Source organism: Sturnus vulgaris, unplaced genomic scaffold (assembly GCF_052056855.1).
Source record: "Sturnus vulgaris isolate bStuVul1 unplaced genomic scaffold, bStuVul1.hap1 Scaffold_155, whole genome shotgun sequence".
Taxonomy (NCBI): domain Eukaryota; kingdom Metazoa; phylum Chordata; class Aves; order Passeriformes; family Sturnidae; genus Sturnus; species Sturnus vulgaris.
The window spans coordinates 1,301,491-1,327,864 of record NW_028276072.1 but is presented as its reverse complement, the minus strand read 5'-3'; the positions used below and the strand labels follow the sequence as shown (position 1 = coordinate 1,327,864).

General features: G+C 51.6%; 1 protein-coding gene across 1 annotated transcript in view; it reads right to left on the bottom strand.

The window, feature by feature from the left end:
• Positions 1-14,920: 14,920 nt before the first annotated feature.
• The window catches only part of LOC148219318 (olfactory receptor 14J1-like), a 41,699-nt gene continuing 30,245 nt past the window's right edge, over positions 14,921-26,374 (bottom strand). Inside the window, exon 2 of the mRNA XM_088157724.1 lies at positions 14,921-15,749. Coding sequence (XP_088013850.1) covers positions 15,139-15,749 — 611 coding nt within the window. The 3' untranslated portion in view covers positions 14,921-15,138. The remainder of the gene's footprint in view (positions 15,750-26,374) is intronic.

Genomic DNA, 26,374 nt, shown 5'->3' with positions numbered 1-26,374 from the left:
TGTTCAATAAGATCTGTTGTGTCACAGTAGTCTCCATGATTCCATAGGGCTCTGCAATGTCACAACAGACGATTGGTTCTGTGACACCCCAGAGTGTCACAGTGGCCGCTTGGTCCCATTGAGCCCCACAGTGTCACTAGGGTCCCCTTGGTTTCACAGGGCTCTGAAGTGTCACAATGGCTCTTTACTTTAAAAAAGCCTCAAACTTTTAAAATGGCCTCCATGCTTTCATGAGGTCCTGCTGTGTCACAACGGACCCTTGGTTCTGCAGTGTCAGAATGCCCCCTTGGTCCTTTGGAGCCTCACAGTGTCACTATTGTGCCCTTGGTTCCATGAGGCACTGCAGTGTCACAATGGTCTTTAGGTTAGATGAGGCGTCAAAGTGTCATCATGGTCTCCATGGTTCCATGAGGCCCCACTGCTTCAAAATGGCCTCCTTGGTTCCATGGTGTCAGAATGGACCCTTCATCCCATGGAGCCCCACATTGTCACTGTGGTCCCCTTGATTCCATGAGGCCCTTCTGTGCTAAAATGGCCCCTTGGTTAAACAAGGCCCTGCAGTGTCACAATGGACCTTTGGTTCCATAAAACCCCACTGTGACACAATTGGGCCCTTGGTTCTGTGAGGGGTGGCACTGTCAGAATGGCCCCTTTGTTTCATGGAGCACCACAGTATCAGAATGGTCCCCATGGTTCCACAGGGCCCCCAGTGTAACAACAGACCCTTTGTTCCACGAGGCTCCACAGTGTCACCATGGACTCCTTGGTTCTGTCTGGCTCTGCTGTGTCACAATGGCCCCTTGGTTCCATGAGACCTTTCTCTGTCACAATGGAATTTTGGTTCCAGGCGTTTCTGTGGTGTCACAATGGTCTCCATGGATCTGCACTATCACAATGGACCATCAGTGCCATTGGGCCCCGCTGTGTCCAAATGGATTTTGGTTTCATGCAGCCCCACAGGGTTAAAAAGGGCCCTTGGTTCCATGGGATTCTATTGTGTCACAATGGAGCCTTTGTGCCATGAGGTTCCACAGTGTCACAGTGGACTCCTTGGGTCCCTGAGGCCACGATGTTACCAAATCTCCGATATATAAGAATAAGACTCTTTGAAACTAATCTGGTGTTAAAAAGGGCATAATTTATTCAGGCCTGAGGTCCAGCAGAGGATAACACCGAACCTCATGCGGACATGTGATTCTAAAAGCGTGTGGCTTAATTTCAGTCACTACATGTGCATTACAATTTACCCATTTCCATAGAAGTCATGCCTATTTCCCAGTTATAGTCCGTGATTTTTCTATCACTGCAGCCTTGAGCCAGATGTCTTCTTCATTTCTTCCAACTGTCCCAGCTGGGAAAGCAGCCCCACAATGCCTTGTTTTTCTGCTGAAAGTTCATAGGCGCATGAAGTTCACAGGAACATAGGCACAGTAAAACTTGAATTAAACTTTTTTGGTATCAAGGCCAAGGCTTTGTGTGTCCAGGCAGAGGCAGGCAGGAGGCAGAGCTGTCAGCAAAGGAAGGGGCCAGCGAGGTGGGGCAGCCGGGGGATGACGACAGCCTGCAGGGACAGAGGCGCAGGGCATGGACACCGTAGGACAGCCTGGGCTGCAGAGGGCACAGGGATGGGCAGCAGCTGAAAGGCCCTGACACAGCCAACTCCTGCAGCACTTGGGCCATGCAGGCTGGCCCTGGGCCTGAGGCCAGCAGGGGACAAGTGAGCCTTGCTGTGCTGGGGCCTCATTGCCTCCTTGTCCCTGCTCAGCAGCCTGGCAGGGGCCGCCCCATGGTGCTGCCCTTGGCATTGCACATGCCCAGAGCCCAGTGGCCCGGGAAGAGCCCTGAGCAATGAGGGAGGGACAGGATCTGCCTTGCCAGGGGCTGGGGCTCAGCCCTTGGCCCTTTGCATTCCTGAAGCACATCCAGGATTGCTCAGCATCAGAGACACCTTTCCCTTGTTTGTCCCCACCTGTCATCAGTGCGTCCATTGTTCTGCACTAACAGCAACCTGGGGACACTTTCTCAGTCATATCCCTCATTGAGACTCATTAAAGTTAAAGAAACTTTGGAGTTTGAATATGCCTTTGAGTTCTTGAGAAGTTTGCTTTCAGCTCCCTCTCAGGGACTGATGTTCAGGGATTCCGCATTGTTGGAAAATCCCAGCTCTACAGAGACGGGGCAACTGAGAGGGGTTTTAAAAAGATTTTATTCAATTATCAGTCTCCTTGAAGGGTGAAACATCAGAGATGTAAAACTCAATGCCATTCTACCAGAAGCCAAGTTATTTCCTCGTTATAAAACCTTAGAAATGTTTTTCAGCATATTAGGTTTTGCCACACAATGGTGCTAATACTTCTAACACCAATCACCTAATATTTGCTCCACGTAGTCTTGCCACAATGCATCATTCACAGTTCTAATTCTCCAAAATATCTGATCTTTTTGCAAGACCATTGTTTGAAACTTGTTTCTAGTTCAGTCTCTCTCTCAGCAATGTCTTCTCTATTCCAGGGCCATTCTGAGTCAGCACACCTTATCTCAGAGTTTGCATCCAGATGTACAAGACTGTGTGAGCTTTCAGTCAGGCTTTGAGAATCCTTTACAAATCCATTTCTCACAAATATCAATCACAGAATGCTGCAATCACCTCTGTTCTGAAGAGAACATTAGTAAAATACAGTCTTGAAAATAGGAATGGATATTTCTTGGAAGGTCTTTGTAATATTTCTCCATAACTGGAGTTGAAAATCTTCCTAATGAACTGGACCAGAGCAGAGGGAAATCAAGGCAGAACCGTTGTTTTCTAGGAAACCTCTCAAGAATTCAGTCAGAATCAAGCTCCAATGTTTCTGATACTGTTCATGGGTCTCGCTGAGGGCCACGACTGAGAAAGTGTCCCCAGGTTCCAGTGTGAGCAGGAAATTGGAGGCAGAGATGACAGGTGGTGTGGGAAATGCAGGCACAGAGAGCTCTCAGGGCCTTGTGCATACAGGCTCAGAGATTGAGATGGATGCAAGGTTTGACCTAAGTCCTTGGAGAAATCTTGGACAATCAGAGCATGAAAGGTAAAATTGATATAAAACAAGAATATATGTTTTTAGTTTAATTAGAAATACATTTTTAGGAAACAGAAATGAGTATTATGTAAGCAAAGCAGTATGTTATGTAAGATAGTAAAAGATTTTAAAGCTTAGCAATGGAACCTGTTATAAAGTTAGTTAGAAGTTTATGATTTATCAGTGTAGGTTGGTGAAGTGTTATAGGATTGGTTGAAAAATGATGCATTGTGGCAAAGCCATGAGAAGGAAAGCAATTAATGATTGGTGTAAAAGGATGCTCACAAACTTCTCAGAAGTATTTGATTGGCTAAAAAACGAACATAAAGCACTGTAACTAAGAATGAGGCAGCTTCTGATATTATGGTGTTGGATGTAACACCTTTAATGTCTCACCCTTCTATGAGACTGACACCATGAGGCCATAAACCATCTTTTACAACGTCTCTCAGTTGCCCCATCTCTTGTAATATCAATCTCCCAATACACATTTTTTTTTAATATCAGACATGACTAATGAAATCAATAGGGACTTATGGACACCAGGTGTATCCCATTAAAGTCAATAGGGATTTAGGGACACCTGGTTTATCCATTGAAGTCAATGGGCTTTTGGTGAAATTTGGTCCTAAAATGGGTAATTTTGGGGGAAATCTTGGTCTGAATTCTAGAAATTTTCACTCCAGGATTGCAGTGCCGATGCTCTGGATGTCCTGGATGAATTCCTGGAGGCCAATCCCGAATCCCTGATCCCTCACCCATGGCCCATGCTGGAGCTGTGCCTCCAGGTAAGCCCAAAAAATGTCCATTGTCAGCCTGAAATCTGGGAATTCCAAGCCCAAAATTGGGATTTTTAGCAGCAAAAATTTTGGGACATCAGGTCTGCATATTGAAATCAAAAGGGATTGAAGGACACCAGGTCTACCCCTGTGAAGTCAATTGGGATTTAGGGACACCAGGTCTACCCACTGATAGGGCTTGATTGGGAAGAGTTACTGTTTAAACTGGGAGCACTGGGAAGGGCTAAGGGGGCATACTGGGGTGACTGGGAACACTGGAGAAAAATTGGGACCTCTGGGTGGGATTTGTAGAGATAAATAGAGATAAACAGGACTCCAGGTCTATCCCATTGAAATCAATAGGAATTTAGGGACAGCAGGTCTACCCTTTAATGGCAATGGGGTTTAGGGACACCAGGTCTACCCAATCAAAGCAATGAGGATGTTTGGGACACTACTTATGGGGGGCCCCAAGGTTTTTGGTGATTCAGGTGTCCAAGGGGCACCCAGGTGTATCCAGGTGATTTTTGGGGGTATCCAGGTGATTTTTGGGGATACCCAGGTGTACCCAGGTGATTGTTGAGGGGGATCCAGCTGATTTTGGGCAGTATCCAGGTGTACCCAGATAAATTTTGGGGATACCCAGGTCATATTTGGGGCACCCAAGTGCCCTGACTCACCCTGACAGGTCAGGAGAAGATGATGGCCACCATCGTCCCAGTCGACGTGGACACAGATGACCCTTGGCAGCTGCGGGGCTGTTGGGGGGCACCCCAACATTCAGGGGGTACCCCAAAAGTCCAGGTGACGACATCAGGGGTGAGAGGGAGCCCTGAGTTAACCTCAGGAGAGGATGCAGGGCAGGTACAGCCAGGTGCTTTGGTGCATGGGGTTGGTGAAGATGGTATTCTGCAGCAGCTCCAGCTCTGGGGTGTGCAAAGGAGGCACCCCAAAATCTCAGGGGGGCAGCAGGGGAACCCAAATATCTCGCTGGGGGCACCCAGGTATCCAGGAGTTCAGGTCTACCCATCAAAGTGAATGGGGATTTAGGGAAGCCAGGTCTACCCATTTAATGCAACAGAACCCATGAGCTCCCACTTTAGGTGAGGGAGGGCCTGGAAAATTTTGGGGATCCCACAAAATTGTGTGGGTTTTTCTGGAAAATCCCTTACCTTCCTTCAGCCTTCCAGGGGGCAGTGCCCTTGCCGTAGTTCCTGGTGGGCATCAGCAGCCCCAGGCAGTGTTGCCAGGCCAAGAAGTTGGAGAAGCTGCGGCTCAGCAAGGCCCTGGTGAAGGCCAGCTGGGCCCTGAGGTCCTGCCTGGCTGCAAGTGCCTACCAGTGTTCCCAGGTGTGGACTGGGAAGGCACCAGTATAAACCAGGAAGCACTTGGAGCCACTCCTAAGCCCATGGCAGCAGCTCCCAGTATAAACCAGTAAGGCCAGCACAACCTGAAGTCACTCCCAGTGGGTCCCAGGCCCCATCCCAGTATAAATCAGTAAGGCCAGCATCCCCAGAAGTTGCTCCCAGTGGAGTGCCAAGTATCCCCAAGCCCCCTTCCAGTATAACCCAGTACACACCAGTTTAGCCCAGTAAAATCCAGAATATCCCTGTATAATCCAGTATAAACCACTGCAACCCAGTGTCCCCCAGGACCGCACATCCCAGTATAAACCAGTAAAACCCAGTATAACACAGTGACCCCAGCACCCGATGCCAATATAAACCAATATAACCCAGTGTAAGTCACAGTGGGCTACTAGGTCCTTCCAGCCAGCAGGGGGCTCTCACATACCCCTGCTTCCTTTCCCAGTAGAACCCAGTACAAACCAGTAACCCCAGCTCTGTCCCAGCACAAACCAATACAAACCAGTACAAGCCACTCACAGTTTCAGGGGTCGGCCAGCAGGAGGTGCTCACACAGTGCCAGGTCCTCCCGGCCAGCAGGGGGCGCTGCAGTGTCCATTGTGACCCTACAGAACCAAGGAAACCCCTGTGACACTGCGGGGCCCCACGGAACCAAGAGTCCATTGTGAGACACCTGGGCCACGTGGAGCCAAGGAACCATTGTGACACTGGGGAAACTCATGGCACCAAGGGGCCACTGTGACATTGTGGGGCCTCATGGAACCTGTGAGCCATTGTGACACTGCACGGCCTTGTGGAACCAAGGAGACCACGGTGACACTGTGGGACCCATGGAACCAAGAGTCCTTTGTGACACTCTGGAACTACAGAGACCATTGCTGAGAGTATGGAACCTCGAGGAGCCAAAAGTCCATTGTCACAGATCAAGGCCTCATGGACCCAAAAGAGCATTGTGACACCATGGGACCCCATGGATCCAAATCTCCACTGTGAGAGAACAGAACCTCATGGAATCAAGAGTGCATGATGACCCAGCAAGGCCTTGTGGAACCAAGAAAACCAAAGGTCTCAAACATTCCTTGCAGGGTTCTGCCTTGGGGAAGGGGAAGCTGCTTGGTGCCACCTTGGGCTGGCACACACTAATAGAAGGTGTCTGTTTTCAATGAGGAAATCCAGGAGTTTTTGATTGCTTCAAAATAAAAAACAAAAGGGGAAAAAAACTCCTTTTGGCCTGAGTGGAGCCAGCTCTCCAAGCAAAGCAGGAGAGCAGGTCCCAGGTGAGTGAGGATAGACAGGATGGGATTGGGCAATGTGGAGCAAGGTTGTCCACACTGGGTCAGACCTCAAGGCACAGCTTCTGTGAGCAGGCCAGACCTCCTGAGGAGAGACCCTGCATCAATATCAACCACAGAATGCTGCAATCACCTCTGCTGTAAAGAGAACAGTAATAAAATACACCCTTTGCAATATGAATGAGTATTTCTTAGAAGCTCTTTGAATTATTCTCCATATCTGGAGTTGAAAACCATCATAGTGAACTGCCCCAGACCCGAGGGAAATCAAGGCAGAGCCATGGTTTGTCAGGATGAGCTTGATCCCAATCAGCCCCGTGGTGCATTTGGTGCTGAGCCCTTGACCATCAGGGCCTGAGAGGAGATTGCACAAATCTTTCCAGGAGTCCAAGTCAGAAGAAAAACCCAAAGTGTCTCAAAGCATTAATGGGTCCCACTGAGGTCCATCCCCAACACAGGCTCCTCATGGAATCTTTGGAGGAGAGAATGGGAGGCCACGACTGCCCAAAAACCTCTCAGAGACTCAGAGAACAAAGGAAAAAGGAAAGTACCTTAAAAAACTTAAGTACCTTGAAGCACTATTGAACTCCACTGAGTGTTGTTACTGAGAAAAACTCTCGAGACTAATTAAAGCAGATAATTGGAGGCCATGATTGCACAAGCAAAGCTCTCAGAAATTCCAAGGCAAAAGAAAAACCCAAAAAGTCCTCTGAAAAACCTGCAGTCCCTGGGAGCATGAAGGAGCCCCCAGGGCCATTCCTGACCAAGGCTCCCCAGGGACTCGTCCCAGCAGATCCCTGAGGCCACTGGGATGTGGGGGGATGCTGAGGGCAGGACAAGGGGTGACAGTGGCCAGCCTTGCTGGGGCTGTGCCAGGAGGCTCCAGGGGCTCAGGACAAGGTGTCTCCTCCCAGCCCTTGGTGGCACAGACCCTGCTGTGCCCCAGGGCACCAAGACTTGGCTTCTCTTCGTCCCCACCTGCCAACACTGCCTCCAATTTCCTGCTCTTATTGGAACCTGGGGACACTTTCTCAGTTGTGTCCCTCAGTGGGACCCATTAAAACTTGAAGAAACTTTGGAGTTTGATTCTGACTTGGAGTTCTTGAGAGGTTTCTTCAGCTCTCTCTCAGAGCCTCAGCACAAATCCCTAGAGGGTCACTAAAGTCCTTGTGCTGTGTCTGTGCTGATGAGCTGGGCCGGGCTCCTGGCACAGAGGGCGATCCTGGCAACCAAGAAGAGCTTCAAAAACACATTTCTCTTCATGAGCAGCTCCTTTCCCAGCAGAGCAGGGCTGGGGCACTGCCTGCAGCCACCTCGGGCACAGCACAGAGGCACAGAGAGCTTCAATCAGTCAGGGCTGGGAAGATGCTCAGAAGTGACTGGGGCAGAATCACTCCCAGCCCTTGACCCAGGAAGCCTCTGGCTGCAGGACAATGCAGCTGCAGCTCCTGCAGTGATCTCCTAAAGCTGGAACATCCCAATGCCTGCAGACTGTGTGAGTACATTCTCTGATGATCTCTTGTGTAGAGCAGCCAGGGGTGCCCAGGGCTGTGGTGCAGAGCAGGGTCCTGCAGCCCAGGGCGCTGTGCTGGGGCAGGGACTCTGCTGCCTGCCAGGGACAGCTCTCAGCCAGCCCTGGGAGCTACTCCCAGCACTGGGGAGAAGCTGTGGGGGCAAGGAGAGACCCTGAGCAGGGCAGGTGCTGCTGCTGAGAGGTGCTGTGTGGGGCAGGGCTGCTCCCAGCTCCAGACCAGCCTGGGCACAGCTCCGGAGGACACTTCCCAACAGATGGTAAGCCTGGGATTGCTGTAAATATCAGATTTCCTGAGATTAATTTCAGTTTCCTACTTGGAGAAAGTTGGGAAACGTTCTGGTGATGATAAAAAGATTTTTACTTTTTATACATTTTTAATATAATGTTAGCTCTGTAAACCATTACTATATAGTTATAAAATTAAAATCTTTAATTGACTCTATTAAACTCTTAATTAATTTTATTAAATTACTATTATATACTTATATAACTATAATCCTTAATTAACTCTAGTATATTTCCTAACCTTTCTCTTTGATTTTAGAACAATAAGCTGACCTTCTAAATACATTCCTGATATAGTGTATAGTCTTTTTTCTTCAGGAAGAGGACCTCTAAGAAAAACATTTTTGTTTTGAACCAGAATGTGATCAGTCATAACGAAATTGGGGCAAAGAAGGCCTTGGAACCTTCTCCCATGTGTTCACCCAAGGGTGTGTGACACGGGAAACTGAATCTCCTATTGGATGTTCCTGTTTAATATCCTAATTAATCAACCTTTACACATTGTTGGATTCGGGGGGCCGAGTGTGCCCCATCACCACTGGGACACCTGGAATCTTCCAATAAAGGCCTGTTTTTTAATTTACCCTTCTAACACAGTTTCAAGGGGTTTTTTTCTCTTTTGATTATAGACAACAGGGGGATGAGAGAAGTGGAACAGGAATTGTAATCACAGAACCACAGAACATTCTGAGTTGAAAGGGACACACAGGATCATCAAAGTAATATCTGAACATTTACAGAAACTCCAGATCTGTAACTTTGGGGGGTCAATGTCTCTGCTGTGAGCCTCCCAAAGGGCCTGTCAGAAGGAACTTTCCTGGCAGGGGCTGCTCTTTGCTTCTACCTCAGCCCTCCCTCAGGAGGCTGGCAGGGCTTGCAGCTTGATGACATTTGTCCTTGCTGCCCCTGCCATCCCACTGCCCCAGGAACAGCCCCGAGCCCCCTGTGAGGGACAGGCCCTGCTGGGCCAGGCCTGGGCTCAGGCCTTGGCCTTTCTGCTTCCTCCACCCAGCCCAGGCCTTGCTCAGCATTGCAGTTCCCTGCTCACAGCCTCGGGCTCCTGCAATCCTGGCCTCAAGGATCTGCTCTCACCACTCCCTGGGGAGCCTTTGGCACTCCCTGCCCTCAGTGGGGCCACTGATGCTCCAAGGGACTTGGAGTTTTGCTTCTGACTCCTGGAGCAGCTTCTTCAACCTTCTCTCAGTGCCTGAGGCTCCTGGAGTCAGCCCCAAATCCACAGAGAGGCTCATTAAAATATAGAAAGCCCTCAGGAGCTCTTTGTCTTCCTTCAATTGTCTTCATATCTCCAGGCCTTGTTCAGCTGCTTGGAGCCAGTTTGGAGGAAAATTTCGATGTGCAACTTATGACTTTTTCTTTTTGTTATCGAGCATGTTTTTATTTTTCAGTTTAGAGAAGGAGACGGGTTTGAAGTATTTCCCATGTGATCTTGATGCTGAATGTCTCCTTAGGAGGTCTGGGCATGCAGAAGAATGAACCCCTTGCAGGCTGACCCTGTTTGGACAAGCTGCTCCTCACCCCCAACCTCACCATGTCTGACATTGCCCACCTGGGACTGACATCCCTGTGCCCTGCACCAGAACCTTGTCCCCTGAGCTCTGCAGCTGGGTGTCCCTGCCCATTGCACCATGTCCCACCTGCTCTCCTCAGGGCTCTCCCTGCACACAGGCCCAGGAGAAGTTTTCCTGTTTGTGAGGACAGAATGGAAAAGCCTGAGCAGGTTTCCTGAACAACAAACCCCACTGAGGAACCACATGCTCAGTCCAGGCTGCCTGGAATGATGTCACATTTCTACAAGGGCCAGTGTGAGCAACAATGATCTTTGTAAGCAGAATTCTCTGAGTCTTTCAGCTGAATTTTATGTCTCTGTTCTTTCCCTGGATCTCTGTTGCAGATGGAAGCTGCTGGTGCCATTCTCACCTTTAACCCCACGTTTGAATGCAGATAGATGTTCCCAGGTGTGTTAAGCAGGTGCTGCTCAATGTTTATGCAAAGCTTTGGTGTGCTCAGGGAACCAAGGAGACCCTTGTGACACAGCAGGTCCACATGGAACCAAGGAGACAATTGTGACAGTTCAGAGCCTCACAGAAACAAGGCTCCATTGTGACACTGAGGGGAATTATGGAATCAAGGAAACCATTATGACACAGCGAGGCCACATGGAATCAATGTTCCATTGTGACAATGCAGATCCAAGGAGACCATGGTGACACTGTGGGACCTCATGGATCCAAGGGGCCACTGTGACACTGAAGAACTTCATGGAACCCAGGGTCCAGTGTGACACAGTGGTGCCTCATTGGAACAAAGGAACCACTGTTGACAGCACAGAAACTCCTGGAACCAAGGGGCTGTGGTGACACAGCAGGGCCACATGGAACCAAGGAGACTGTGGGAATCTTTAAAATCAGAGGATTTTGGGAATGCTGAAAAAAGCAGGCCTCAGAGACAGCAAACTGCAATTAGAGTTAAGTGGAAAGCATAAGGCATGTCAGCAGAAAAGCTACATGAAATGTAGAAAGCAAGGACAAATAGAACAATGGTCTGTGTATTAACACGTGGCAAGAATAACTCTCTAAGCTGCAGAAAAGTCTATCTAGCAAGACATTAAGAAGGTCTAAGCCTAATAATGGAGCTCTGTGCATTGTATTTTAAGGCTTACAAGTAGGTATTGTATTCAAAATAAGCAAGCATTGTTTTAACCAAAGGTATACATGTACTTATAGTTGAATTGAACTACTGTCAATATGTTTTTGCTGTTGTGATTGGTCAAAAAACTTTCAAAATGTGTTGTAACATCACGTTCTCTGGCTGTTGCTGAGGACATGAGCTGCTGGCATCTTCCCTCTGTCCCAACCTTGTAATGAGACTGATGCTTGGGAGGAAAAAATAATAATAAAGCAGCTCAAGACACGTTCTACAGCAGTCCTGTCCCGTTTATGTTTCTGTGTGTAAAACCCTGGCTGGCATTAGAGACCAGTGACATTTAGGAACATTCTGGAACCAAGGGTCCACTATGACACTGCAGAAACAAGGAGATCATTGTTGGTACTATGGAAGCTCATGGAACCAAGCAGCCATTGTGACACTCCAGGACCTCATTGAACCAGGGAGATCATTGTGACACTCCAGAACCTCATGGCACTGAGGGTTTAGGGTGATACAGCAGGGTCCTGTGAGGCTTCAGGGAGACCTCTGGATACCTCTTGGGCACCCACACTGTCGGGCTTATTCTCTTTTTGTGTAAAAAGTGAAGCAGCTAATAGTTGCTATGAAGTTGTTTATTGCAGAAGCACATCAGTCTCAAAAGCAAAAACAAAGCAAAGCAATGGCATAAAGCAATGGCAAAACTGCAGTGGCAAAATGCAATGGCAAAATGCACATGGCATAGAGCACCAGCTCTCCCTGATGCATGTTCTTTTATAGAAACTTTCCAACTAGCTAAGACACAAACTGGGACCACTGCTTCTTAACCTATTAGAATTCTGGTTTCTTAGCATGCCAGGCTACGTATAGACTACGTTCATGGCCTATCTTGTTCTAACTGAAAAATGTAAGCAGTATTCTTAACTCTAACTCTATTATGTCTGAAGCCAGGTTCTTGGAGCCTCTAAGGAAACACTAGTATGTTTTTCAATCTTCACTAGAACATGTAATTCTTCTCAGGCATTTACGACTTTTTGCTTACTAAAAGCACTTAAAACTTATTCCATTTACTTACTTATTTTCTCTTTCTCATGTTACAACCTAAATCTTCACCTCTGCCTTATAGGTGAGAGGCCTAATATACTTCAATCCATCTAAAAGTTTCAACTCAATCCCTGCATTCTGATATCTCCCTGAAGGATTCAGAGAAACTCCTGACTTACTGACTCCAACAGCATTGTTATACAGCAGGGCCTCATGGAACCAAGGAGCCATTGTGAAACTGTGCAAGGGGCATTATGGAGTCAGGGACACCACTGATACTGAAACCCACAGGATAGAAACTTTTGAACACAGTTTGGAGTATCTGAAAGCAGATATTCTTTATCACATCATGGTGGTCACTTTGGCAAACCTTCCTCCATTCAAGTGCACTGAGCATCGAATGAACAGAGTTTTTATCACACACACTGGTTACATACTCTTTAGCTATCCCCACTTTCTTTGAATTTACTGAACATAGTTGCATTCCTTATCACAAGTCCTTATATGGTTCTTTGGGGTCAGTCTTCAACATCCAATGCCCGTTTCAGGGGCCTTCTCCTCAACCCCCACTTTTGAGTAAGGGCAATATTATTGTTTTGTATAACTTCTGCTTTGTCAGCCATGCAGAGCTGAGCTGGCATCCTCCTTGCATTTTGTGTGACTTCTGTCTGCCTCAGCTACATCCTTTGTGCGTTTCTCCAAGGCTGTGCTGTTCTGCTCTCTGCCCTTGATAAGTGTAAATGTTGTTCTGTTCTCCTGTCCTTGTCACAGTGCTCGCCCCACATGAGGTGTGCCTGCAACCCCCTCCAAGCCATGGGCTTGGGGTGGGCAAGTGTTCCTGAGGGAACAGGGATGGGACAGCTGGGCTGGACTGACCCAAGGGAGGTTCCATTCCATGTCATCCCACTATCAGCAATAAACTGAGAGAAGCGGAGGGCAAGGGGGTACGGGATTAATTTCTTTTTTAAGATGTTTTCCTTTCAAAACAGCACCAACACATAGAATCTAGTCCACTTTCTGCTCATTGGAGATTTCTTTTGGATTTACTTTTCTTCTGTGTGTGGCTTTTGCTTTTTGTGGTTGCTTTGTTTAGGGGGTTTTGTGTTGTGAGTGAGCCTTGCTTTGTTATTTTTTTGGTCGGGTTTGGGTTCTTCCCATTTGAACTGCCTTTCTTCTGATGCATAAGTGTTTTCTGCCTTGTGGCTTGGCTGGGATCTGAAGGCAAGAAAAATTTACCTAACTCAGTCATCTTGCCTAATTATGTCCTGCAGTCACCATTAACTAGATGTGTTTGGTCACAGACTCCCTACAACTTGGCAGCATCCATAAAGGAATTGAAAGTGCATTTCATGCCATTGTAGCAATAATAGAAATGTTCCACACTGGTGGTCAAGGGCTGGTCACTGAGGGATGTCACCAAGGAGTGGCTGCCAAAAGGACTCTGTGCCAAATTCCCACCCTCCCCTCCCCGCTCCATGTTCCTCTCCTGCAGCCCAGCTCTGTCCAGTCTGGCTCTGAGGAGAGCACAGCAGACCATGTCCCAGGCCTGGCTAAAGTCTGGGCACACAACATCCCCTTCTTTTCCCTTTCACAAGGATTCTGCAATCCCTGCCTTGTGCTGCCAGTGCCTGCAATGGCTGCAGGAGGATTTGCCACATGCCCTTCCCTGCTGAGCCTGACCAGTCTGTGACTGTCCCAGTGCCCCTCCCTGCCCTGTTTGCAGACTGATTCCATGTCTGCCCTTCCCAAGTGCCCAGGACCCTCTGGGATGGCTCTGCCCTTTCCAAGGGGTTTGAGAGAGGTCTCACAGTGACACTGCCCAGCCTTGTCAGCATCCCTGACACCAAAGGCCTTTTCCACATCCCTCAGTTCCAGGTCAGTGCCCAGAGCACAGCACAGCCCTGTCCAGGTCCTTGGGATGGTTCAGAAGGGAGGCAGCTCTGATTTCTCCCCACAGACCAGAGAACTCCAAAGGTCTCTCTGTGCAGTCCATGGCTGTCCTGAGCATTTTTTCCTGGAGCCTCCCTGCCCAGGATGTTTCTCTCTATGCAATCCTAACCACAGCCCAGTAATGAATTCAGGTGGTTTTCTAGAGTGTAGTGGCCTCAAGGCACTGTTTGTGCCACCAGAACTGTGCCACCCCCGAGTGCTGATGATGGTGTTTGTGCTCATTCGGGTTCATCTCCCCCCACACACACGATGCACTGCTGAAATCTCCTCAGGACACACCAAACATGGCCTGCTGGCCTGGTCACTTGGTGTCCCTCCATGCAGGGACAAACAACCTCCTGCAGCTGGGGGAGAGGCCAGTGCTGGGTGTGGTGATTGCAGGGGCTGGTGTGGGACAATTGCCCTGGGGCACCTTCCCAGGCTGTGCCCAGAACAAAGACACAGCCCAGGCCCTGCCCTGCTGCTCCTCAGGTCCATCCCAGGAGCTCTGACTGTGCCAGGACACTGCTGTGCGCCCCCTGCACACTGCCCCTCTGCCCCAGGCACTGGGCTTTGCTTGGCCAGGGCATTCCAGCAGCACATTCCTGACAGCAGCTCTGAGGAGAGCAAAGCCTTCCTGCCCTGCCCTCAGGAGATGCCCTTTGCTGATGGAGCTGCTGTGCTGGAGCCCAGTTGTGTCCCAGCAGTGCCCATGGCCTGTCCCTGCCTGTGGGCACAGCACGGACACACAGCAGGACAGTGACCAAGCTGCCAGAGCACTGCAGCCTCACAGCCACAGAAGGGCTGGCAAGGAGGGGAGCAGATGTGGGAAGAGCCAGGGCCGTTGTCCCTGGCTGTGCTGCTGTGCTGGGAGTCTCTTCCCTCCACCTCTGCTCACAGGCACTGCCCTGCAGAGACAGAGAAGGGCTGAGGAAGAATCCTGGACACACAGGGCAGGGCAGGCAATTGTTTTTATTTAAATGCATAGGGAACAGACCACTTTCAAATCTTTCTGTTTCAAAAGAAAGGTAGATATTAATGCAGCAATGCAAAGAGTAATGCGACAGTATTTAGTAAGAAACATGCAAAAATAGAAAAAGTTATCATAGAAAAAATGGACAAATAAGGAAAAAAAAAACCTGAGATTGTAGAGAGTTACATTCTGAAAGTTCTGCAGCTGAAAAGTGTTTAATGCTTCTGGAAATATAGAAGCATCAATTTTCTCAGGGCATTCTTGAGCTCCTGACTCCTCAGGCTGTAGATGAGAGGGTTCAGGGCTGGAGGCACCACCGAGTACAGAACTGACACTGCCAGATCCAGGTATGGGGAGGAGATGGAGGGAGGCTTCAGGTAGGCAAACACTGCAGTGCTTAGGAACAGGGAGACCACAGCCAGGTGAGGGAGGCAGGTGGAAAAGGCTTTGTGCCTTCCCTGCTCAGAGGGGATCCTCAGCACAGCCCTGAAGATCTGCACATAGGAGAAAACAATGAACACAAAACATCCAAAAGTTAAACAGACACTAATAGCAACAAGTCCAAGTTCCCTGAGGTAGGATTTGGAGCAGGAGAGCTTGAGGATGTGTGGGATTTCACAGAAGAACTGGCCCAGGACATTGCCCTTGCACAGGGGCAAGGAAAATGTATTGGCCGTGTGCACCAGTGAATAGAGAAAGGCACTGGCCCAGGCAGCTGCTGCCATGTGGGCACAAGCTCTGCTGCCCAGGAGGGTCCCGTAGTGCAGGGGTTTGCAGATGGACACGTAGCGGTCGTAGCACAAGATGGTCAGGAGGAAATACTCTGCTGAGATAAAGAACAGAAAGAAAAAGAGCTGAGCAGCACATCCTTCATAGGAGATGTGTCTGATGTCCCAGAGGGAATTGTGCATGGCTTTGGGGACAGTGGTGCAGATGGAGCCCAGGTCAGTGAGGGCCAGGTTGAGCAGGAAGAAGAACATGGGGGTGTGCAGGTGGTGGCCGCAGGCTACGGCGCTGATGATGAGGCCGTTGGCCAGGAGGGCAGCCAGGGAGATGGCCAGGAAGAGGCAGAAGTGCAGGAGCTGCAGCTGCCGCGTGTCTGCCAATGGCAGCAGGAGGAAGTGGCTGATGGAGCTGCTGTTAGACATTTCTGCACTGTGGCCATGGAGTCCTGTTGAAGGACGACACAGTTATAATTCAGGGGAGACTTTGCTGAGCAATGTCCGAGCCCTTTCTCCCAGCCCTGCCCCTGCTGGTCTGCACCACCCCATTTTCCTTTTGTCAAATCCGTTCCTTCAGCCTCATGCCTGGAGCTCTGCTGGGATCTGGCCCCGTTGCTGTGATGAGCAGGGACCCTGTCTATGGACACTGAGGGGTCAGCTCTGCTCTGCAGCAGTGGGGTCATGGGAACAGGAACAGGGACCAGTCCTGGGGCTGGATTTCATCAGGCCAATCTGCTCCTGAGGCAGAGGAGCTTGGCAGCATCTCCTGTCCCAGGGCTAAGGAACAGTGATGGCCAAAGGCAGTTTGAGAGGGATTCCTGCCGTGCCCAGGGAGATCAGAGAGAACTGTGCAATGCAAGAGCTGTAACTCAGTGAAGGGTGAGGGGAACTGCTCTGTCACTCCATCTGTCCCCAGCTGCCCTTTCTGAGATCCAGGGCAGTCACTGTGTTCCCCTGAAATCAGCCTGACACAGCTGAGAGCAGAGGGAAAGCAGAGCAACCTGGCTCAGCCTTTTTCAGAGTCTCAGCCTGTCCATGGCACTGCTTGAGGAGACTCAGCTCATTCCCAGCCTCCCAGCCTGCCCTGGCCTGAGCTCCCCGGGGCACAGGGAGCTGGGACACCCCATTGCTGTGCTCAGCCTGCACAGGAGGAGCCCAAGGGCTGGGCCTCAGCCTGCAGCTGGAGCTGCCATTGCCAGAGAGCCCTTCAGCAATGCCAGGAGCACCTGGGCAAGGCAAGGAGAGAGAGCTGACCCTGAGGAAAATCCTTTCCCTGTCCATCCCTGCCCAGCCCCTCCCAGGCAGCACCAGGGCAGGACAGTGGCCCTCAGGCCCTGGTCAGCAGGGAATGGGCACATGGCAGGAGAGATGCCCTTCATGTCTGGTGCTGCTCTGCCAGCCCAGGAGGGGACTGAGGGCCCTGAGCCCCCGGGCTGAGGGCTGAGCTGGCTGGGAGGGGACACCAGAGCTGTGCTGCTCAGGGCAGTGTCTGCCCTGCAGGGCAGGGCTGGCAGGTGTCACATCTGCCCTGCAGCAGGACTTCCCTCAGCACTGCCTCCCTCCCTCCCTCTCCATGGCTCTGCTGCTTGAGCTGTCCCAGCCCGAGCTGTTCCTGTGGCCCTGGGCTCCTTCCCTGCCAGAGCTGCCAGAGCCCAGCCCAGCCCCTGGGCCAGCTCTGCCCTGCAGCTGCTCGGGGGTGCAGGGACTAAAGAACAGCTCCCCCAAGCCTGGGCACCATGGAAAGGTGATGCTGGATGGATCTGGAGGCTGGGGAGGTGGAGGCACCTGCTGAGGCTCCCAGGAAATCTCAGAGTGATGGTTCAAGAGCCTCAGCCCCTGCTCTACCCTGCACAGCTGAGTTTCCATTCCCACCAAGCTGAACTTGGGAAAAGTGGGAGCACAGATTCAGGAAAGCAAAGACTCAAGCAAAAAATTCCTGCTCTGAATGAACTCATGAAAAGTCCCCTCAGAAATGACCTGGGAATGAGCTGGAGCTGTGAGCAGCCTTGGCACACAGAGCACACTCTGCACAGCAGCAGGACCTGCCTTGCAGGAGTCACTCTTTGCAGCCACAGCTCCCATCCACAGTCCATGGAGAGCTCCCAGGCAGGCTGAGAGCTGCCCATGCTGGCTCTAGGAGATCCCTCCAGGAGCACAGGGGACATTGCCCTGCACCCACACACTCACCATGTCCAGGAATGTGAAGATGTTTCCCCAAGTGCAGTCTCAGCTCAATGTCTTCCCAGTCCTGATTGCCTTGAGCCTGTCTGTGCCTGGCTCCTGTGCCCTCAGTGCCTGCAGGCAGTGCCCTCAGCCCTGCTGGGCTGGCAGAGGAGCTGCTCCTCAGCAGAAATGTCTTTTTGAAGCTTCTCTTGATTTACCTTGGGAGCTGCCTCTGTGCCAGGAGCCTGGCCCAGCTCAGCAGCACAGACACAGCACAAGGACTTTAATGAATCTCTTGGGGCTTTGGTGCTGTTTACACCATAATCATTCCCTGAGAGAGTGTTCAAAAAACTTCTGGAGAACTCTAAATTATATTTAAACTCAAAAGTTTCTTTAACTTTTTATGGGTCCCACTGAGAGACACAACTCACATGAAAGTGTCCCCAGGTTCCAGTTAGAGCAGAACGCTGAAGGCAGTGATGACAGGTGGGGACAAACATGGGAAAGGTGTCTGTGATGCTGAGCAAACCTGGATGTGTTTCAGGAATGCAAAGGGCCAAGGGCTGAGCCCCAGCCCCTGGCAAGGCAGATCCTGTCCCTCCCTCATTGCTCAGGGCTCTTCCCGGGCCACTGGGCTCTGGCCATGTGCAATGCCAAGGGCAGCACCATGGGGCGGCCCCTGCCAGGCTGCTGAGCAGGGACAAGGAGGCAATGAGGCCCCAGCACAGCAAGGCTCACTTGTCCCCTGCTGGCCTCAGGCCCAGGGCCAGCCTGCATGGCCCAAGTGCTGCAGGAGTTGGCTGTGTCAGGGCCTTTCAGCTGCTGCCCATCCCTGTGCCCTCTGCAGCCCAGGCTGTCCTACGGTGTCCATGCCCTGCGCCTCTGTCCCTGCAGGCTGTCGTCATCCCCCGGCTGCCCCACCTCGCTGGCCCCTTCCTTTGCTGACAGCTCTGCCTCCTGCCTGCCTCTGCCTGGACACACAGAGCCTTGGGCTGCTCCAGACTCTTGCTGGGGGATGTGTTGCAACACAACCCTGCCCTGGGAGATAAATTCCTTTCTCTTTGTTCCCAGTCTTGTCCTCCCCATCTGCTCTTGGCATTATTTCTTTCTTTCTCTGGCTGTTCTCTATGTCAAAAGGATCCACCATCTCTGAAATCCCCCTTCAATCCCTCCCAGGGCTCTCCTCTCCTGTCCTCAATCTCCACTCCACTGAGCACAGAGCTCCTTTGTCCCTATACAGTGCTCATGTGCTGAGGCCATGGGCACCTGGAAAAGGATGTTTCTTTTCCACAGGAAGGAAAATACAGATCTCCAGGGTTTTGGAGGCAGATCAGAGGTTCTCACTAGAGGCCAAGGCAAGCCAGACCTGTCTGTCCTTGCAGCTTTTGTCTGAAAGCAACTTTTGGATATTTGTAGAGTTTTTGAAGTGGAATTCCATTTCAGCTGTGAGTCCCTGGATTGCAATGACAGTTCTTCTCCATGGGAAGGGAAGATCCCCAGTGTTTCAAAGGCAGATGAGAGCTGGCCCACAGGAAGCCAAAGGAACTTAGACATTTCTTGCAGCTTTTGTCTTGGAGCTGTCCTTAGATATAAGGTGTTTTAGAGGCAGATTCCCAATTTAGGCCATGGACGCCTGAACATGAAAGATGTTTTTTTCCATGGAAAGAAAAGCATGGCCTCTCACTGTTTTAAAGGCAGGTGCAAGGTGGCCCCTAAGAGATCACGGCCAGCCAGAGTTGTCTGTCCTGGCAGGTTTCATAAGGGAGCCATCCAAGAATATAATCACATTTGGAGGAAGTATCCCAATTTTGGCCACTGGGCACCTGGAGAAGAAGGAAAGTTCTTTCCCACAGGAAGGAAAGCATGGAACTCCAAGGTTTCAGGGGCAGATGAGAAGCAACCCTCAACATGGCAAGGTCAGCTGGAACAGTTAGGCCATCCCCAGAAGACCAAGCCAGCCAGACCTGTTCCATGCTTTTGTGTCCTTGGGGCCTTTCAGCATCACAATTGCCCCTTGGTTCCATGTGGCCCCATAGTTTCACAACAGATTTTTGTTTCCATGAGACCCTGCAGTGTCACAATGGTTGCCTTGGTTCCATGAGGCCCTGTGGTGTCACAATGGCGTCTTGGTTCTGTGGGGACCCAGAGTGTCAGAATGGTCTCCAGGATTCCATGAGGCCTCACAGTGTCACAATGGTCTCTTTTGGTTCCACAGTATCACAATGGCACCTTGGTTCCATGAAGCCCTGAAGTATGGAATGGCACCTTGATTCCATTGGGCCCCTCTCTGTTACATGAGTTCTTAGTTCCATGGAGCCCTGTACTGTCACAATGGCCCCTTGGTTCCATGGTGCCACACAGTGTCACAATGGCCCCTTGGTTCCGTGAGGCCCTGCAATGTCACATTGGTCTCATTGGTTCCACGAGGTCCTGCAGTTCACAATGGCCCTTTGGTGTCACAATGTGTAACAATGGTATCCTTGGTTCCACAGAGTCAGAATGTCCCCGTGGTCTCATGGAGCCCCACAGTGTCACTACGATCCCCTTGATTCCATGAGGCCCTGCATTGTCACAATGACCCCTGGGTTATACAAGGCCCTGGAGTGTCACAATGGCCCCTTGGTTCCAGTGGGTCATGAAGTGCCATAATGGCCACCGTGGCTCCCTGAGGCCCTGCAATGTCACAATGGACTTATGGTTCTGTTACCTTTTGTACTGCCAACAACAATCTCCTTGGTTCCACAGTGTCACAATGGATCCTTTGTTCCATGAGGTGCCTGGCCTCCCACGGCCCCTCAGGGCCCCTCATGGCCCCTCACAGCCCCTCATGGCTCCTCCCAAAGGAGAAGGGGTCGGGCCCTGCTTGTTCCCCTTTTATTTCGGTCCCTTCACAGCAATGAGTCAAGAAAGGCTGAAATGGAGCCTTTCCCCAGCACAAATTCCAGCTCCGAGGAGGCTTCCCCACACAGGCCTCAGGCTCCTGTTTCAGCCTGAGTGTCCCTGCAGAGGAACAGGGCATCCTTCAGGCACTTCCACAAGCTCAGAGTTCTCATTTCATGGGGAATCTGGGATGGAAATCCCTTGCTATAAAGGACAAAAGCAGAGGGAATTAATTGGAAATGACTAGGAAAAAAATGACCCTTATTACAGACAAAGTTCATTCCCTGCATTTCTCCTTTTCAGATTCTTTCAGTCATCTACTCAGAGAGGTCCAGCTTGTTCTGGTGCTTCTCATGAACTGATGGTACTCTTGATTTATACCAGTGCAAGAGATGTAGAATCAGCTAAACTGAACACAGAAACCAACTCCCTCTGTCAGCCCATTTTCATCTTCTAGATCACTTTCAAGATGTGCATGGGGGTGTTGGAATGATTATGACACAACTCTCCACTTCTGGCTGCAGGCTCTGGAGATTCTTTCTCTGCATTCAGTCAGGGTTGCATTCCCTAACAATTCCTGGTAGCACCTCCTGTTTTCTTAGGTTAGAACAGTAACAATGAAAACCTTACCCACGGCACAACTCCCCAGCCCACAAGGAAAAGAAAGAACAAGTTGTCAAGTTCTCAAGACATTTATCCTGCTTTGTTGTGAAAATTGTGCTGCACTCACAGTATGGAAAGCCAAGAGAAGCTGCAGTTGGTGGCACATCTTGTGACAGGAGCTCGACCTCGTTCTCCAGGAAAGGTTCTTGGAAAGAGCAAACATCACTGTGAAGAAGATTCTCGAGAAGCAGAACTTTCCAGAAGTGAAATGAAAATGGAAAGAGACAACTCAAGATATTCACATATACTATTAATTCCTTTCCTTATATGCTCCCTTTTTCTGTGGTGCACTGGTTCTACATCACAGTCATTCCAAGCTGATCTTACCTCAAACACCTACGACTTAGCAAGTTTTATGCACTCTCCAGTATCATTTGTTACACACATTTTGCCTTCTCCCTATTTGTTTTGAAAGCAATGCTGGAGACACCAGAAACCTGCAAATGAAAGATATTAAAGCACAGTGCTTTGGTCGGCTGTGGGTTCTAGAGACAGGGCATGTGCTCCCACAGTATTTCACCCTCAGCAGGGACAATACACAGCAGCAGCAAAGGTGATTCCTAGGACATTGTGCAGGGGTCAAGGCTCTGTGTCTTGACTTAACATGACAAAGTTCACGTGTCTTGACAGACTCAGGATCCAAACTAGTTTGCTTTTCTAGCTGTGCCGATGAACAGCAGGAGAAATAAAGCAGCCAGCAGTTTCTCTGCAGAGAGGGCCTTTGCTCCAGGTTGAAAATGCTGGATTGGCAGGGAGGAGGCAGGCAGCTGAGAACTGAGCTGCTATATCGGATTGGCACCAAACTGGGCAAAAATAGCAGTTTCACTCTTTTATTTTAATCCTCCTTTCGGCAGTCTCCGATTTTCTCCTGGAACCGGACAAGAAAACAGGAACAGCCCTGGGGACGAGGGCACCGAGCCGGGTGTGGCCCCTCTGCTGCCGCTGCCCACCCGGAGCGGCCGGGGAGCAGCGCTGCCCTGCAGGGGCTGCATTTCTCACTCCTCATGTGCTGCTCTGCCCTCCCACGGGGCTGGCTCTGCCTGGCGCTGCCAGGCTCCTCATTCAGCACTTTCCTCTGCTCCAGGGGAGAGTCCGGACAGCGCTTTGCTTGCTTGTGAGGAACAGACCGCAGAGCGGGGTGGGCGGGCGGGATGGGGCCCGGGGCATGCGAGCACGAGGGGCAAGTTGCAAGATTGCCAGAAATAGAAGTTCGAATAAGCTAAACAAGACGGTGGTTTTGGGGTGGTGTGAGAGGAAGATGAAATGTTCCGCGACTCTGGTTCGGCCCCGGAGCGGAGCTGCCCGTGCTGCCCCGAGGGGAGCGGGGCTTGGCTGTGGGGCACAAGGGGCGGAACTGGGAACGGATACACGGGAACGGACACACGGGGAATGGACAGACGGGGAATGGATACACGGGGAATGGACACACGGGGAATGGATACACGGGGAACGGACACACAGGGAATGGACGCACGGACACGCGGACAAACGCTCCCGGCACTTCGGCAGTGGCAAAAAAGCAGCGATTTCACCGACCCACTGTGACCCTTCTCTTGTTCCCCATCTCCCACTCCAGCTGTCCCACACCCTCTCGCGCTCTTTGTTTGGTGCTCTACCCCTACCACCTGCCACCTCCCCGGCGTCCCTCTCCTTGCTCTGGGCCGGGCCATGCCCCGGACGCCGGGCGGGACTGCTCCGTCCCCGTCACCGCCCCCCATCCCCGTCTCCGTCCTCATCCCCGTTCCCGTTCCCGTCCACGTCCCCGCCCGTCCCGCCCCGGTCTCGCCTCCGCCCGGCTCTGCCCGTTCTGGCGGTGCCGCTGCTGGGCGGGCATCAGTGCCCGGGGCTGGGGCGGCATCGCCTCCCTTTGGCTCCGCCTGTCCCGGCCCCGGCTCCGGCTCCTCCCGGGGCCCGTGGAGGACACACGCGGCGCGGCCGCTCCCGCCGCCTGCGCTGCGGCTCCCCCGGCCCGAGCTCCGCCGCTCGGCAGCGCTGCCGCCGGCCCCGAGCCGCCGCTGTCCCGTTCCAAAGAGCGAACGCCTGGGGCTGCCCGGCCCGGGGCGGCTGAGGGGCGCTCGGGGGCCGTTCCTGGCCCCGGGCCGAGCGCTGACAGCCGCGTCTCGCCGGCAGGGAAGGCCCAGGTGGGACTGAAGGAGCAGAACCGGGTGGGTTCGCTGCTGGGAGAGCGGGCGTGGGGTGAGCGCTGCATTCCTGATGCAGAGCATCCCGCTGCGGGGTCCTGCACAGGGACATCAAAGCAGAGAACATCCTGCTCGACCTGGCCACTGGGGAGCTGAAACTGATCGAGTTTGGCTGTGGCACCTTCCTCCAGGACAACTTACACCCAGTTTGCAGATGAGCCCTCCCAGAGGATGCTCCTGGGCATCTCATGGCCCAGCCTGGCTGTAGCACCGAGGCTTCCCCCTATTGCAGCCGGGATGGGATTAATGCTTGAGCCAAGTTGATTTGGCTGGGGGTGTGAGGGGTGCCCGTTCCCAGCCCTGCTGACAGCCTTCATCACCCACTCTGCCCTGGGCTGGGCTGGAGCTGGGGCAGCCAGGCCGATAAAAACCCCATGGGGGTAGCAGAGAGGGGGGTCAGACCCGTGCACTGCTCAGTTTGGTGTGCAGACAAGGAAGGGCTTGAACTGCTCCTCTCCCCTTGTTTGCCTTGGCTTATTAACATTTTTGGGGGCCATGCAGGTGGGGAGAAGAGTGGATTTTCTCCACCTCTGGGTAGGGTTTTCTTTTGCATGTCATGGTTGGGCCTCCCTGGGGCTTCTACTGCACTCTTCCAGCACCAGTGAATTCTTTTCCAACCCCGAGTTTGTACACAAGTCCCAGGTGCTGCTGAGAGGACAGCGGGTCATGCCCTGTGCCACTGGGGCAGCCCCTGCATGCCCAGGGATGCTGGGATGAGGCTCTGGGAGCAGCAGCATCCTCCTGATGAACTTGTGATAATTGATAAAAGATTCATGCTAATCACAAAAGCATTGGGGTTTGTATAAACCAGAATACTAAGCTCTGAAGTGAAGCATGGACACTAGATAAAGGAAATTATATGATAACATCATTCTGTTTAAAATAACCTTGTTATATTGTTATATTATGTTATATTATGTTAGGTTATGTTAGGTTAGGTTATATTTTCCAAATAAGTTGCATCTACTACCAGCTTGCAAAATCAAACTTCCAAATACCCCAAATCAGACTTCCCGATAGCCCTTCCTGCCTTTGTCTGATCAATGCTGCCTATCTCAAGGACCAAACTTCCAGAATTTCACTGGTGGTTATATACAAAGACCAGACGGTTATCTGTGAAAATGGCTATCGCCAGAGACTTTGTGAATTGGGATAAGGATGTTTATTCGACCACCACTGCTTACCTGTCAAAATTGTGACAGCTAAAAAACCAAAAATTATTGATTGTAGTGGGAAACAATAGTATAAGAAGAGGCTGCAGGCCGGGGTTCACTGGAGTGTAGAGTGGGCGGTGACCCCTCATGTTCCACAGAGCGCTTCTTGCTCTGACTATATCAAATAAAGCAATCTCAATTTTGCTGAATATCAAGACTTTTGTCTCTCATTTATAACAAATTTCATCTGTATTCCATAGGAGCCCTGTCCTACAGCCCACCAGAGTGGATCCACCACCAACGCTACCACGGCGAGGCAGCAACGATCTGGTCCCTGGGCCTCCTGCTGTACCACCTGGTCATGGGGAAGCAGCCGTTCAGGAGGGGCCAGGAGATCATCTGGGGATGGATCTTGTTCCCACGACGGCTCTCTCAAGGTGGATCCTCATCTCTGGGCACGGGGGGAATACCAGTGCTGGGAGACAGCAGCAGGCTCGTGAGCATCCTGCTCTGGCAGCTGCTGAGGAGGTGGCACATGTCCTGCTCTCCTGCTCTCCTCCAAACACAGGATCCATGGGGAAATTGAGGCACAACCCTGGGCACACCCAGCATGGCCTGAGCACAGGAACGGGGAGACAATGTCTCCAGCTGACTGGTGATTTCTGGTTTCTCTTTTCAGAGTGCCAAGATGTTATTAAGAGGTGTTTGTCCATACAACCCTTGGACAGGCTGTCCATAGAAGACCTTTTCTGTGATCCTTGGCTGCAGGGTGTTCATCTGCCCCAGAAGATGGGAGAGATCCACGGGCACAGTTGGATCCAGGAGCCTGGCAGGCAACAGCTGCACACATCTCTTGGCAATCAGTGGCAAAGCAAACCAGACTGGTTTTGTCCTGCTGTAGCTCTGAGCAGGGATCATCAGAAGGGAACACGCAGCTCTTGGGCTGGAGCTGAGCTGGAGATATGGTGTGGCAAGCACTGGTGGCCACCATCCACCCTGGGTTTCCTTGTCTGGTTCATTGATGGCTGGGGCCCTGGGCAGAACACTGACAGCCTGGTCTGGCCCCCAGGGAAGGAGAAGGAGCCCCTGGAGAAGCTGTACCAGGTGGGGCTGCTGCTGGAGACACCAAGGACAACCTCAATGATGACAATCTGTTCCTCGACCTGGCCAGCTGAAGATGATGGACTTGGATTCTGGCACCTTCTGCACAGATCCACACCCAATTTGTGGGTGAGTCCACAGCCAGGGGGATGCTCCCAGATCTGGGCACAGCGTGGCCTGGCCGGGCACCAAAGGTTCCCCCCTTTGCTGGGGCAGCTGCAATGAATTCTTCAGTGGCTGCCAAGCTGCTTTTTGGCTCTGGGCAGTTTCTGAGGGGCTGGATGTGCCATGGCTGGCTGCAGGCTGGGCACAGTCCTGCCCTCCTGCTCTGTGCCCAAGGCAGCAATGATGGGCAGCTTTGGGCACCGCTCTGGGCACGGCCAGCATGGCCTGGGCACGGCGGGAGCTGGGACAAGGGGGACAGGAGCCTTCAGCTGACGGGCGGTTTCTGGTTTCTCTCCTTGCAGCCGGGCTCTGTGGATGCTGAGGCTGCTCTGGGCTCTGCCAGGGCTCTGCTGGGCTCAGCCCTGGGCACGGCTGGGCCCGCTCTGCCCTCACATGGCTCTG